Below are 15163 nucleotides of genomic sequence, written 5' to 3' on the forward strand. Positions count from 1 at the left end.
CAGAGAGGCCTCTAGCTCAGAGCTGGAGAAGCCTAACTGGGGTCTCCTGAACCCATGAGTAAGGAGAAGAGTCAGCCAGCCTCTGGGTTGTAGGTAGGATTAAAGCACAGAAGGACAGTCTGCCATGGCAGATTCACACCTGATGAGGGGCTGTCAGCTTGGCTGAAGCCTTGTTTTTTGTAGACATTTTTTTAGTACTTTGGAAAAGGACTCCAAGGCCCGAAAAGGGGCAGGACTCTATAAAGTGTTCTAACCAGAGGGCTACAACACTTCTGTGGCCAGAATAGGCCTATGGACAGTGAGGGGAAACTTAAGCAAAAGTTGTTGCAGTGCCACAGCTAACCAGCAGTGGATATGTTGAAGCATCAACTTTGCCACAGACCCATATCATTCTGATGTGAATAATTCACAGAAGAAATATCATTGTCTTTACAGTATTATGTTTTATTGGTACCTTTTGGTCATGACCATATTGTCTGGGTGTGGCTTTCTGATCCCAAATCTATATTTAATACTGGCAATAACATGTCTGTGATCAAATATTACAAAAAAAAAGTATGTTGTGATGAAATGTCAAGTAATGAATTTCAACACACTGTCATTTTTGATTTACAGTAGAACCTCAGTTACAAATGCCTTGGGAATGGATGTTGTTCATAACTCTGAAATGTTCATAACTGGGAACAAAACATTATGGTTGTTCTTTCAAAAGTTTACAACTGAACATTGACTTAATACTGCTTTTAAACTTTACTTTGCAAAGAAAACTGCTGATTTCCCAGGGCCAAATTTCCAATTAGGCACAGTAGGCACATGCCTAGGGATGCTGGCATTCTAGGAGTGCCTAAAAGTTAAAAGTGGGTTAAAAGTTTCATTTTGTATGGAAAACATGAAGGTCAGCTGCCGGTAGCAGGAATGCTGAAGATGCTGTGCCTAGGGGCATATAAGGTATAAATCTGGCCCTGTGTTTTCCCTTCAATTTTTAGTAATTTGATGGTGTACTTCTGGTTCCAAACGAGATGTGCAGTTGACTGGTCAGTTTGTATCTTCGGTGTTTGTAACTCTGAGGTTCTACTGTACTAGAATTTTCATTACAGATGGAACATAATTTCATAAGAAAGAGGTTGCTTAGTTGTAATCAGTTTGTGCAAGTCAAATTTGTATGTTTTTATAATTATTAATGATTTTCACTTAATTCAGTTTATAAACTTGTTGCACAAAAATACAGTTTAAAAATTAGCTAAAAGGGTATTTGGGGAGAAAAACGGTGTAAGAGCCCAGTCTTTAGGGTGGAGGAGAGATTATTGCTTATACTAGTGTGATTGTTTCTACCCATGTTGGCAATCCATTACTCTTGGGCTTCAAAGTGACCCATGTCCATTACTCTTGGCCACAGGTAAAGTGATCTCACATGAAGTCCTTAAAGGATGGATGCAAGGGATTTCCTGTGAAAATGTCCTCATGCCCACTGTGCCTTGAAAACCCATTTTTTTATGTTTAAAGAGCATAATTAAATGTGAAAAATGGTAGCTAATGTGCAATGTTTCCCAGCTTGCATGTGCTGATGCTGGTTTGCACATTGAAATGTATATTTTTGTCAGTGCTATAGGCATTTCTGCAGGATAACCCATTATCCCCATATTTGTACATTTGGCCCAAAGTTTCAGAATTATTACATTATGTTGATGATTTTCCTTTACCCAGATTAGTGAATGGAATCTGCAAGGCCTGCCAGGAGATGAACTCTCAATTCAGAATGGTATAATTGTTACTAAGGCAACCAGATACCCACTTTTGATAGACCCACAAACTCAAGGAAAAACCTGGATTAAACAGAAAGAAAAGGGTAATGAATTACAAGTAAGTAACAAAGTTTTAAATAAATATTATTGATTGTATCATTCTCCCTCTATCCTTTTCATCTTAGCCCTGGTCTACACTGTGAGTTTAGGTCAAATTTAACAGCGTTAGATCGATTTAACCCTGCACCCGTCCACATGACGAAGTCATTTTTGTCGATTTAAAGGGCTCTTAAAATCGATTTCTGTACTCCTCCCTGACGAGGGGATTAGCGCTGAAATCAACCTTGCTGGGTCGAATTTGGGGTAGTGTGGATGCAATTTGATGGTATTGGCCTCCGGGAGCTAACCCAGAGTGCTCCATTGTGACCACTCTGAACAGCACTCTCAACTCAGATGCACTGGCCGGATAGACAGGAAAAGCCCCGTGGACTTTTGAATTTCATTTCCTGTTTGACCAGCATGGCAAGCTCTGAGGTGACCATGCAGATGTCATCAGCAGAGGTGACCATGGAGTCCCAGAATCGGAAAAGAGCTCCAGCATGGACCGAACAGGAGATACTGGATTTGATAGCTGTATGGGGAGAGGAATCCTTGCTATCAGACCTCCGTTCCAAAAGACAAAATGCCCAAATATTTGAAAAAATCTCCAAGGGCATGAAGGACAGAGGCTATAACAGGGACCCGCAGCAGTACCATGTGAAACTTAAGAAGCTCAGGCAAGCCTACCAAAGAACCAGCGAGCAAATGACCGCTCTGGGTCAGAGCCCCAGACATGCCATTTCTATGATGAGCTGCATGCTGTTCTGGGGGGTGCCCCTACAACTACCCCACCCCTGTGTGTGGACTCTCAATGGATTCTCACACAACAGGGATGCAGATTTTGGGGACAAGGAAGATGATGACGAGGAGAAGGTTGAAGATAGTGCACAGCAAGCAAGCAGAGAAACCGTTTTCCCCAACAGCCAGGAACTGTTTATTGCTCTGCACCCAGTACCCTCCCAACCCACCCAAGGTGGGCTTCCGGACCTTTAAGGTGGAGAAGGGACCTCTGGTGAGTGTACATTGGTAAATATAATACATGGTTTAAAAGCAAGTGTGTTTAGTGATTAATTTGCCCTGAAGACTTGGGATATGTTTGCGGCCAATACAGCTACTGGAAGTCTTTTAATGTGTATGTGGATGGAGCGGAAATCCTCCAGGGACATCTCAATGAAGCTGTCTTGGATGTACTCCCAAAGCCTTTGCAAAAGGTTTCTGGGGAGGGCAGCCTTATTCCGTCCTTCATGGTAGGACACTTTACTGTGCCAGGCCAGTAACACGTAGTCTGGAATCATTGCATAACAAAACATGGCAGCGTATGGTCCTGTTGTTCATTGGCATTCAAGCAACATCCATTCTTTACCTTTCTGTGTTATCCTAAGGAGAGTGGTATCATTTATGGTCACCTGGTTGAAACAGGGGAATTTTATTAAGGGGACATTCAGAGGTGGCCGTTCCTGCTTGGCTGTTTGCCTGTGGCTGAACAGAAATCATCCCCGCTGTTAGCCATGTGGTGGGGGAGGGGTGAAGCGATCACCTCAGAGAATAGAGTGTGTGTATGGGGGGAGGTTAATGGGGTTTCTGCTGCACGTTAACCTGAAAACCGCAGCCCTTTCTTTTAAAAGGTCAACCCATTTTAAATGGCCAACCCAACAGGTGCTTGGTATGGGAAATGAGGGCCCTGCTGTTGGAAACCATTCCCACATGTTATGAAGGTTAAAGAAGCCAAAAGACTGTGGTTTACCATATCTGCCTGCAAGCTGAATTCTGTTGCCCGCCGGCCCTGTGTATGTGATCTCTCACACCAAATTGGCAGGCCCTCAATATAAGAGACAAAATGCAACCTTGTAAAGAAAGCACATGTGCTATGTAATGTTAACAGCTTGGTTCACCGTGAAAGAGTCTACCCATTGTTCTCTACAATGTGTCTTTTTAAATAATACTCTCCCTTCCGTTCCTCCCTCAGCTTCAAATGTTTCAACGCTCTCCCTATCATCTCCATCCCAGAGGCAAGCAAAGATTAGACGGTGAAAAAAATGCACTCACGATGAAATATTCTCTGAGCTCATGCAGTCCTCCCACACTGAAAGAGCCCAGCAGAATGCGTGGAGGTAGACAATGTCAGAGTGCAGGAAAGCACAAAATGAACTCGAGGACAGGAGGGATGGGAGCAAGAGGAGAGGTGGCGGGATCAAGATGATAGGTGGTGTCAGCATGATGAGAGGAGGCAGAAGGCAATGCTGAGGCTACTGGAGGATCAAACCTATATGCTCCAGCGTATGGTTGAGCTGCAGGAAAGGCAGCAGGAGCACAGACCACCGTCGCAGCCCCTGTGTAACCACTGCCCTCCTCCCCAAGTTCCATGGCCTCCTCACCCAGACGCCCAAGAATGCGGTGGGGGGGCCTCTGAGCATCCAACCACTCCACCCCAGAGGACTGCCCAAACAACAGAAAGCTGGCATTCAATAAGTTTTGCAGTGTGTCCTTGTCTTTCCCTCCTCCCCTCCTCCACCACCCCACCCGATGCTTCCCTCTTCCGCCACCCCTCCCGGGCTACCTTGGCAGTTATCCCCCCATTTGTGTGACGAATTAATAAAGAATGTATGAATTTGAAACAACAATGACTTTATTGCCTCTGCAAGCGGTGACCAAAGGTGGGAGGAGAGGGCGGTTGGCTTACAGGGAAGTAGAGTGAACCAAGGGGGTGGGTTTTCATCAAGAAGAAACAAACAGAACTTACACACCGTAGCCTGGCCAGTCATGAAACTGGTTTTCAAAGCTTCTCTGATGCACACCGTGCCCTGCTGTGTTCTTCTAACTGCCCTGGTGTCTGGCTGCGCGTAATCAGCAGCCAGACGATTTGCCTGAACCTCCCACCCTGCCATAAATGCCTCCTCCTTGCTCTCACAGATATTGTGCAGCACACAGCAAACAGTAATAACGATGGGAATATTGGTTTCGCTGAGCTCTAACTGAGTCAGTAAATTGTGCCAGCATGCTTTTAAATGTCCAAAGGCACATTCTACTACCGTTCTGCTCTTGCTCAGCCTATAGTTGAACAGCTTCTGACTACTGTCCAGGGTGCCTGTGTATGGCTTCATGAGCCATGGCATTAAGGGGTAGGCTGGGTCCCCAAGGATCACTATAGGCATTTCAACATCCCCAGTGGTTATTTTCTGGTCTGGAAAGTAAGTCCGTTGCTCCAGCCATTGACACAGACCATAGATCCTGAAGATGTGAGAGTCATGTACCTTTCCCGGCCATCCCACGTTGATGTTGGTGAAACGTCTCTTATAATCCATCAGTGCTTGCAGCACCATTGAAAAGTACCCCTTGCGGTTTATGTATGGCTGCCATGGTGCTCCGATGCCAAGATAGGGATATAAGTTCTGTCTGTCGCCCCATCACAGTTAGGGAATCCCACTGCAGCAAAGCCATCCACTATGACTAGCACATTTCCCAGAATCACTACCCTTGATAGCAGCAAGTCAGTGATCACGTTGGCTACTTGGATCACAGCAGCCCCCACAGTAGATTTGCCCACTCCAAATTGATTACCGACTGACCGGTAGCTGTCTGGAATTTCAAGCTTCCAGAGGGCTATCGCCACTCGCTTGTGAACTGGAGGCTGTTCTCATCTTAGTATTCTTGCGCTTCTGTGCAGGGGAAAGCAAATCACAAAGTTCCATGAAAGTGCCCTTATGCATGCAAAAGTTTTGCAGCCACTGGGAATCATCCCAAACCTGCAACACTGTGCGGTCCCACCAGTCTGTGCTTGTTTCTTGGGCCCAGAATCAGTGTTCCACGACCTGTGCTTTGTTAGGAATTTGTGTCCATGTCCTCATCACTCTCGTCACCACGCTGCCATGGCCTCCTCACCTGCGTTTAAAGTTTCTGGTGCTGCATATACTGCAGGATAATGCACATGGAGTTTACAGTGCTCATAACTGCCACTGTGATCTGAGCAGCCACCATGCTTGCCGTGGTATGGCGTCTGCAGGAGAGCAGAGTGACAGCAGAAGCAGTCATTCAATGACGATTGTTTGCCGTTGCTTTCATGGAGGGAGGGAGGAAGAGAGGGAGGGGGGCCTGATGACGTACTCAAAACCACCCGCGACGATGTTTTTGCCCCATCAGGCATTGGGAGCTCAACCCAGAATTCCAATGGGTGGCGGAGACTGCAGGAACTGTGGGATAGCTACCCACAGTGCAACGTTCTGAAAGTCGACACAAGCCTCGGTACTGTGGATGCATGCTGCCAACTTAATGTGCTCAGTGGGGACACACACAATCAACTGTATAAAATCAATTTCTAAAAAATCGACTTCTATAAAATCGATCTAATTTCGTAGTGTAGACATAGCCTTAGACTGTAAGTTCTTTGGGGCAGGATGTGTATCTCCACATATGTTCATACGAACATAACATAGAACAGTCAATTTCTGATGTGGCTTCTGAGAACTACAATATAGAATATTAAATAAATACTAAAACATTCAATGCATGATAAAATAACTAAGCTTCCAGATATACAGACTGAATATCTCCCTGTTTACTAGGAGAAAGATTAGTTGCCCACAAAAATGTCTGTTCTGACAGATTTTCCCACCCTTTCTTTCACAAAGCCCCAATAGGTGCTCCCTGTGCTCAGAGTTTTGGTACATGCTCTCCTGCTGATGTGTCCAGGCTGCTTACAACTGGTTAATTTTAAAACGGGAGTTGAAAATAATTGCAGAAAATCCAGAAATTAAAGAGAAAGTAAAAAGAGCAAATCACAGAAGTCTTAGATGTCTGGGTAGGAGGAAGGGAGAGTGGTAGTCTATCAGGATGCATATCTTTACAGAATATAACTTTGCAGGTAAGCTTCCTTCTTTCAAACATACCTATCTGGACATAGTTTTGGTCTCTTTACTCTTTTCAGAATGTCTCTGAAAGAAAAACAAAGACACTGGAACAAGCAGAGAGGAATCAAAAGAGGAAGTGCCTGGGTAGCCTAAAGTTATTAAAATTTATTTCCTCAAGCTAAGATGTCAATTTATCAAAAAACATGGAAAGTAATGCTGATCACGATTATATCAAAGCTTAATATGGAAGAATAGCTAAGCAAAGTTAGCTGAAGTAGCTTGGATAGGGAAGCCTGTGTTTTTAAAAGGGTTAATCTAGTGTTGCCAACTCTTACAGTTGATTGAGTATCCTTATTGTTGCTGCACTTGGGGGCTAAAGCAGAGAACCTGGGTTTAAGGGGGCACAGATTAGTGATGCTGTAGCAGAGTTGAAAACAAACAAATGGTTGGGTGAAAGGTGGTAACAACTCAATTCTTTAATGATCTACGTCAGACTTTGGTGGCCTAGTAGTGAAAAGTTCCGTGTCCCGTTACAACCAATCTCTTGAATCATCTTCATTAATTCAAAGTTGTATTATTAATACATTTCACTGTATACATGACAAAATATTTCTTACCAGAAGAACTCTGATTGCTACACTAAGCCAAATGAATATGTTGCTTTCTTTTAAATGCAACAACAAGCAAAGCAATTTTGCTAGTAAATCCTGTGGTTTTTATAAAGAACTTTGAACACATAGTTCATTATTATAAAGACAGAATTATTTCCTTTCAAAGGTGACAACTTTGAACCACAAGTATTTCCGCACACATTTAGAGGACAGCCTTTCATTGGGAAGATCACTTGTGATTGAGGATATAAGTGAAGAGTTGGATCCAGCACTGGATAATATATTAGAAAAGAATTTCATTAAATCAGGAACCTCTTTCAAGGTTAGTTACGTAACAGAAGAATTATAATAGAGTGTTTATTTTGTGTTGAATGATATAGTTCTTTCTAAAGCAGTGCTAAATGGAACATATTTTATTTTCTATGGGCTAATACAAATGAATTGAAAACACTAAACGGAAGTAATAAAATGTGATGTTTGCTATGACATGTTAATCTAATAGCAAAGTAATATGATGGTGTGTAAGGAAACTGAGTTTAATTAGAGGTCACTCCTGAGGCTTCCAAACCAGCAGTCAGTTGCATTAATCTTATTGAATGGTGGGTGTGCTTTCTACTGATTTTTTTTAAGTGATGCCTAGCTAGCCCCTACTAAGAATAGAATTAACAGGCTTGAGAAGAAATGACATCTAACTGTCTTCATTAGTGGGCTGATCATAATGATGCATGACCTTTTTAACTTTTTGGAGTGTGCTTTACTGGTAATAACAAATATCTGTCCTCCTCTTGAGTCTTTTTATTCTTGTGCTCAAATGACTCATGCAGTTCCTTTCCCCTTAATTTAATGATATAACACCACACATATACAATTTTGATTTCCTAGAGGAAATTAGGGAAGTGTCCATCTACTTTGTTCTAGCATGCATTATGGCTACCATTTTTCCTCTGCAATTCTCCCCACCACTGTGACTTTCTATAGACCAAGAAAATCACCTTTATAAATTATGAAACGACTAAAAATGGAAGAATCCCCAACTAAAATAACTGTATCCTTAATCCTAAATGCCCAGAACAAATTGTCTTTAGGGTATTTTTATCTTTATTAATTTTCAATATCAGTATGTATAATTACATTGGAAGCTAAAGGCTACTTGACAGAGGCTGTAGTCCAGATTATTGGTGGTAATGAGAATTGTCTCCTATAAAACTGTTTAAATATTCTTTTCTTTGCTATTTTGATTGAGTTCCCAGAGCAGGGTAGGCAACAGTGTGAGGTGGAGATACCTCCTCCCTACCCACTCTCCCCAAAGGTCATGTTTGAAGTAGCCCAGGTAAGCCTATGTGTGCATGATAAGGGAGCTCTACCTACTGCTTAAACTTCCTTGCACTAGTGCACACATATACAGATTTTAGAGAATATGGGAAATGATTTGTGGGTTTAAAACAGCTGTGTGGATAGAATATGTAACTGATGTATGCAGTACTATATAAAAGTGATAGAAAAAGAGACTTATTTTTGCAGATACTTTAAATTCATCTTGTTGTAATAAAGATAAGACAAAACTATTTAGTCTACCTTGCTTGATTAATTAATTTCTTCCTCTGCTCTGTTTATGAGAGAAACATGATTTCCGTAAAGGTCAGCACTTTCTCAGGATTTGAGTCTTGAGCTGTGATTAGTTATGTCTGAGTTCAAGATTATAATAATAATGCCCTTGGAGTCACCGAAGCCCTACACTGGAAGTAGTTCCTTCATGTATCTTGAGATTAATACTACTTTTATAACAAATCGTAACTGCTAATCATTTTTTGTTTCTTGAGCTTTATTGATGGTTTTTTCATAACTTGACCTGTGAAACAAATATCCTAATTTTCATCTATGTTATTTCAAAGATGTAAATGTTTCCATGGTTTGTACACAGTCAGTCAATTAGCATTACTGGTTAAAACCAAATTAATTTGCTGTCACTTGACACTTATTAACTTTTTCTTCAGGTGAAAGTTGGTGATAAAGAGGTAGAGGTAATGACTACGTTTAAACTGTATATTACTACAAAACTACCCAATCCTGCTTTCACACCTGAGATCAATGCTAAAACATCAGTTATCGATTTCACCGTTACAATGAAGGGACTTGAGAATCAGTTACTGAAAAGAGTAATTCTTACTGAGAAACAGGTAAGCTAGCAAGATGAACAAAGAACTGCAATACTAATTGTGCAATAGTGGTACTTACTTGTTTATCTGACTTTGATATGTGGGAAGAAAAATGCAAATAGAGATGGGCAAACTGACAATCTTTTAACATTTTATTAAGTTTCAGAATGGAAATTTCTAAACAAAAATGTGCTAGTATCAGAATTAGAAATTATATACTGCAATTTGGCATTTATTAAGATAGTTGAAGCTGGATAAACACAGGAAAAACATGCTGTTTAAAGAAATAAAAAAAGTTATAGAAATATTTATTTAAATAGGGAAAATATAACTGAAATAAAATAGAAGCTCTAGTAAGCAGCGGTATAGGCAAGTGCTTTTTAAATATGATGCAGTGGTATAGTCAATAAACAGTTGTATCATTTTCTTGATCTCTGATACTAGGAGCTGGAGGGAGAGCGAATTAAACTCATGGAAGATATAACTTTTAATAAGAGGAAGATGAAAGAATTGGAAGACAATCTTCTCTATAAACTAAGCGCAACTAAAGGTTATATATTAATGAGTAAAAACTGGGATTTTTATGGGGAAAATAAAACTAATCGATGTCAATATGGAAGGGCCTTTATGTGAACCACAAACAAAGCAAGAAATAGTATATTAAACCACACTTATCCTTTATCAGAAGGTCATCTAAGGAAAGTGGAAGAAAGTGACTAGCATTTGAGATGAACCCTCTAGACATGCTCATCTATGTAAGTATGGGCATGAACTGGTATAGTTCCACTGGGGAGAGGCCAGATCTGGTGAAGTCACACAGGGGATCTTTACCATTTGCACAGAGTAAAGTTTCATAGAGGTATGGTTTGGTGAAAGGGAATATGAGGGAGGTCAGAGAAGGAGAAATCCGAAGATCTGCCATTGAAACTGATGTAGATGTTGTGGAATATTTTCGGTGTTGAATCCTGCCCCAGAGGCCTTGGAACATCTGTATCTCCACTCCAGGGGGATCCTCAACACCCGAATGAATTAATGAGTCTGTGGAAACTGTTTTGGCTCTGTGTACCATATATGGGGACCAGTTTCCCTTTTCGTCCTATTGTGGTACCTGCTGTCTTTAAATCTGGAGGAGCGTTACAGCTAAAAGTGGATCACCATATCAGAACCCTGACTCCTTATCTGTTGTGCATCAGTATTGTGTGTAGATGCAGAATACAATTAAGTCTCAGTGCTGACTTGGTAGGAACATCAGGAGTGTGTGTGGTGCTTATTATAGGTGTCTCTTCTGAGGGGAGATGTCTCTTCCACAAAGGAAAAAACTGTTCAGCTAGTATATCACTGCCTCTATTGAAGGAAGGCACTTTATATTGCTCTGGTAATCTAAAGGCATCTTAAATGGAGTATAATCACTTACATGCCTTTTAAGGTCCCTTTACATTGCCAGAGAAGTGGGGGTTTAACACCTACAGTGCAGCGATAGTAGAAAGAGAGATAAAGCTACTTCAGCCAGATACTCAGCTGCTGTAAACTGGTGTAGCTCTGAAGTTAGTGCAACTAGGCACATTTATACCAGTCCATTGTGCAATAAAACAGGATTATGGAGCAGCTTTCTTAAAAATACCTGTCCTGATTGGTTATAAAAGACAAAATCATTTTTTAGATTCACTATACACATAGTGTATAGTGTAGGGTGACCAGATGTCCCAATTTTATAGAGACAGTCCCGATTTGTGGGTCTTTTTCTTATATAAGCTTCTATTACCCCTCTTCCCCGTCCTGATTTTTCACATTTGCTGTCTGGTCACCCTATGCACATGTATCTTAGTGGACTGACTCTCCTGGGAGTTGCCAGCAGCATGTCCCACTCTCCTGATATCTGAAAAAGAGAACAAAGAGAAAAGGACATTGAGCCCTTGTCTATAGGGGAAAGGATTTTTTAAAGTATATCTTTAGATTATACAAAAAATAATAAACTGCCTTGCATCCAAACACAAATGATATTTTGCATTGTCTTGTGTCTTATCCCACTATAATTAATCTTCATGGAAGCAACTTGATTCTAGTTCTAAATGAGATATAGTGCTGAAAACCTCATATAGATACATCACCATTTCTTAACAGCTATGCCACTGGAGGTAGTCCTTCTACCACCCTTCCACATTGCTTTGAGGACCTAGGGAATTTCAGACCAGTCAACCTAACTTCAATACTTGGAAAGATACGGGAACAAATTATTGAGCAATCAGTTTGTAAGCACCAAGAGGATTGAGTGGTAACTTAAGTCCAATATGGGTTTGCCAAGAACAAATCAGACCAAGCCAACATAATTTCCTTTGATAGAGTTACTGCCTAATGAATAGGGGGAAAGCAGTAGACATGATATATTTTGATTTTTGGTAAGGCTTTTGACACTATCTCACATTACATTGTCATAAACAAAATAGGGAAATATGGTCTAAATGAAATTATTATAATGTGGGTGCATAACTTCTTGAAGAAGCTACTCAGAGGATAGTTATCAGTGTTTCACTATCAAAGTAGGAAAACATATGTAGGGTCCATCCCTACAATATTTTCATTGGTGGCTTGGATAGCAGTGGAGACTATGCTTATAAAATTGGCAAATGACACCAAGGTGAGTGGGTTGCAAGATCCTTAGAAGACAGGATTAGAATTTAAAAGGACTTTTATAAATTGGAGAATTGGTCTGAAATCAACAAGATGAAATTCAGTAAAGACTAGTACAAAGTACTAAACCTAGGAAGGAAAAATCAAATGCATAAATACATATAACTGGAATAACTGGCTAGGCAGTAATACTGCTGAACAGGAGCTGGGAGTTATATTGAATCACAAATTGAATGTGAGCCAACAATGTGATGCAGTTGTGGAAAAGGCTGATATCATTCTAGAATGTATTAACAGAAGTGTTTGTAAGATGTGGGAGATACTGAGCACAGCAGAACAATTACTGGTAAAACCTCAGCAGGAATATTGTGTTCAAGCCTGGGCATCACACTTTAAGAAAGATGTGGACAAACTGTAGAGTGCAAAGGAGAGCAATAAAATGATAAAGGGCTTAGAAAAGCTGACTTATGAGGAAAGGTTTAAATAAACTGGGCATGTTTAGTCTTGAGAAAAGAAGACTAAGGAGGGACCTGATAGTTTTCAGATATGTTAAGGGCTGTTATAGGAGGACAGTCATCAATCGTGTTCCATGTCCAATGAAGGTAGGACAAGAAGTAGTTGGCTTAGTTTGCAGCAATGGAGATTTAGATTAGTTACTCAGAAAAATGTTGTAACTATAAAGATAGGTAAGTACTGAATAGGTTACCAAAGGAGATTATGGAGTCCTCTCACTCTATGTTTTTAAGAACAGGTTGATCCTGCCTCAGCACAGGAGCTCTTGAAGTATACTCCACCCCTACATGTCTATGATTCTGTGATTGCTTCTCATTTTGATTGGTCTATTAGGTTACCTGTGCACTCTCTACTGCTTGGGGTCCACTTGACTGGATGTCCCCACTCTTTAAATACCAGCACTCGCTTAAGTGCATCTCTTTGCAAATCTAGCTTGTGACAAGTTCACAGAACCCAAAGTCCATTACAGCCATCATGCTTGTGTGTGCTTATGTTAGGAGATCCTGCAGTGACCTCTGGAGACAAATAAGGACCAATTCAGTCCTTCCAGAAGTCATTGGAATACAAAGAGCTACAGGTGTTTAGCAGAGCAAATACAGGCAAAGGAGTATTCCCAGGACGCATGCTGGTGCTGCATCAAAGACAAGGATCTAGGGCAAAATTACAAAAATCATACCTCTGCAATGCTCCTAGTACACTTGTATACTGTGAAATGCTTCCTCAGAATATTGAATCAAATTCAAGGTCTTGGGTCTTATCTTCAAGGTGCTGCATGGCCCAGGATATATAAAAGATTGCCTTAAGCTCTGGGATGAACATTATCGTTGACAACTTCATTTCTCTGACACGATGGAACTTTCTACAGTAAGGTTAAACCATGTCTGTTTAGGAGATGAGAACTTTCTCAGGAGCCATTTCATTTTCCCTGCCTTCTCTAGCATATGTAGATAGCTCTCTCTGTGTGTGTGCACATGTGCACCACATTGCTTATTGCACCAGTAGAAGGCATTCAGCTACTACAACGATAAGTGCCGTATAAGAACTAGAATAGAATAGAATAGAATAGAACAGATTTTTTCCCAAGAGGCCACAACAAACTGCTGGTAAATGTTTGGACAGTTTGGTCCACAATGAAAGAGTCAGCTTTGGAAACCACACAGGCAACCATGGATCCCAGACAGGAGGAAATTCCCCTGGACAGCTACAATCTCTTCAGCACTCCCTATAGCCAGTCAGAGACTCAACTGCAGACACCATTAGAGACCCAGCTGAAGAACCAGGTTAACAATATTGTAGAGAGGACCTGATCCAGTATTAAGTGCTATATTAAAATAATCTGTCACATTAGTATCTACTGAGGTGGATTTAGAAACTTTCTTCAAGGCACTGGCTGCACGTCACCATATCTGGTAGATATTATGACAACAAGCACCTTTAACATAAGGCAGGACTCTCTCAGGACTCTTCAGCCTTGTCATGAGATTCCACCTTCCTTCCATTCTTCCAAATGCATTCTCTGTAGTTGTTATGCTGCTACTCCAGGGACAGTTGAACAGCTCCTTTCTCTTATACGAGTGTCCCACAAAAGTCTTCATAAGTCAGGGAAGCAGAGGGTAAGCTTGGCCTCCCAGAACAACAGCTGGGACCACCCCAGTAATGTCCATAGTGGTTTGGGAGTAAAAGTTCTATTTTTCATTACATAAAACATAAGTGAGTTTCCAAAAATCCCAGCATTATTGACCTTTCCAGACTACGCACATTAATGTTAGTGAACTTGCCAGAGTGATCAATTTCTAGGGCTTATGTGGAAGAATGCCCGTTTCTGTTGATGAATTGCAAGACCCACTAGGATGGTGGCCACATGTTTCTTTGTGTTTTGGGGAACTTGCATGTTGTTGATCTAACACTGAAGCTCTGGGGTAAACTCTGCACAGCTTTCCATGAAAGTGACCTTCTACATTCTGAAATTCTGCAGCCACTACTAGTTACACCAGGTCCGCAGTACTGTCCTGTACCACCAGTTGGTTCTCATTGGCCAGGCCCAGAAGCAGCGCTCCACCAAGTGAAGCCAGTCCAGAAAAATGTCATACAGATATAATTTCCTGGTTTCATCCTCCTCTTCCTCTAGCAGTATCTGTGTAGCATCAGTCTTCCATCTTCTACTCAGCCACCTGGCTGCATGACTGCCTATATATCTGGAGCTCCCTGTTCATACTAATGATGGTTAGGATTGCAGTGATTCCTCTGTGCTGTCTGACAGCAGCTCGAAACTGGAACAGTTTGAAAACAGCACTGGTTAGTGAAAACCAGGTGAATTATGGAATACCATTGACAGACTCATGGAAGTTTGACCCAAAGTTGCAGAAATCCAGTTGGTTCTTCTTCGAGTGATTGCTCATATCCATTCCAGTAGGTGTACGCGCCGCGCGTGCACGTTCGTCGGAAGACTTTTACTCTAGCAACTCCAGCGGGCCAACAGGCCGCCCCCTAGAGTGGCGCCGCCATAGCGGGTAATATATACCCCTGCCGGCCCGCCCGCTCCTCAGTTCCTTCTTACCGCCGTGTCGGTC

At 41.5% G+C, this 15163-nt stretch overlaps 1 protein-coding gene across 1 annotated transcript in view; it reads left to right on the forward strand.

The window, feature by feature from the left end:
• DNAH8 (dynein axonemal heavy chain 8) overlaps positions 1 to 15163 on the forward strand; it is a 621721-nt gene that overhangs the window by 502094 nt on the left and 104464 nt on the right. The window contains exons 75-78 of the mRNA XM_075064269.1: positions 1705 to 1860; positions 7463 to 7618; positions 9291 to 9473; positions 9897 to 10002. Of these exons, the coding sequence (XP_074920370.1) occupies positions 1705 to 1860; positions 7463 to 7618; positions 9291 to 9473; positions 9897 to 10002 (601 nt within the window). The remainder of the gene's footprint in view (positions 1 to 1704; positions 1861 to 7462; positions 7619 to 9290; positions 9474 to 9896; positions 10003 to 15163) is intronic.

Source organism: Chelonoidis abingdonii, chromosome 3 (assembly GCF_003597395.2).
Source record: "Chelonoidis abingdonii isolate Lonesome George chromosome 3, CheloAbing_2.0, whole genome shotgun sequence".
Lineage (NCBI taxonomy): Eukaryota > Metazoa > Chordata > Testudines > Testudinidae > Chelonoidis > Chelonoidis abingdonii.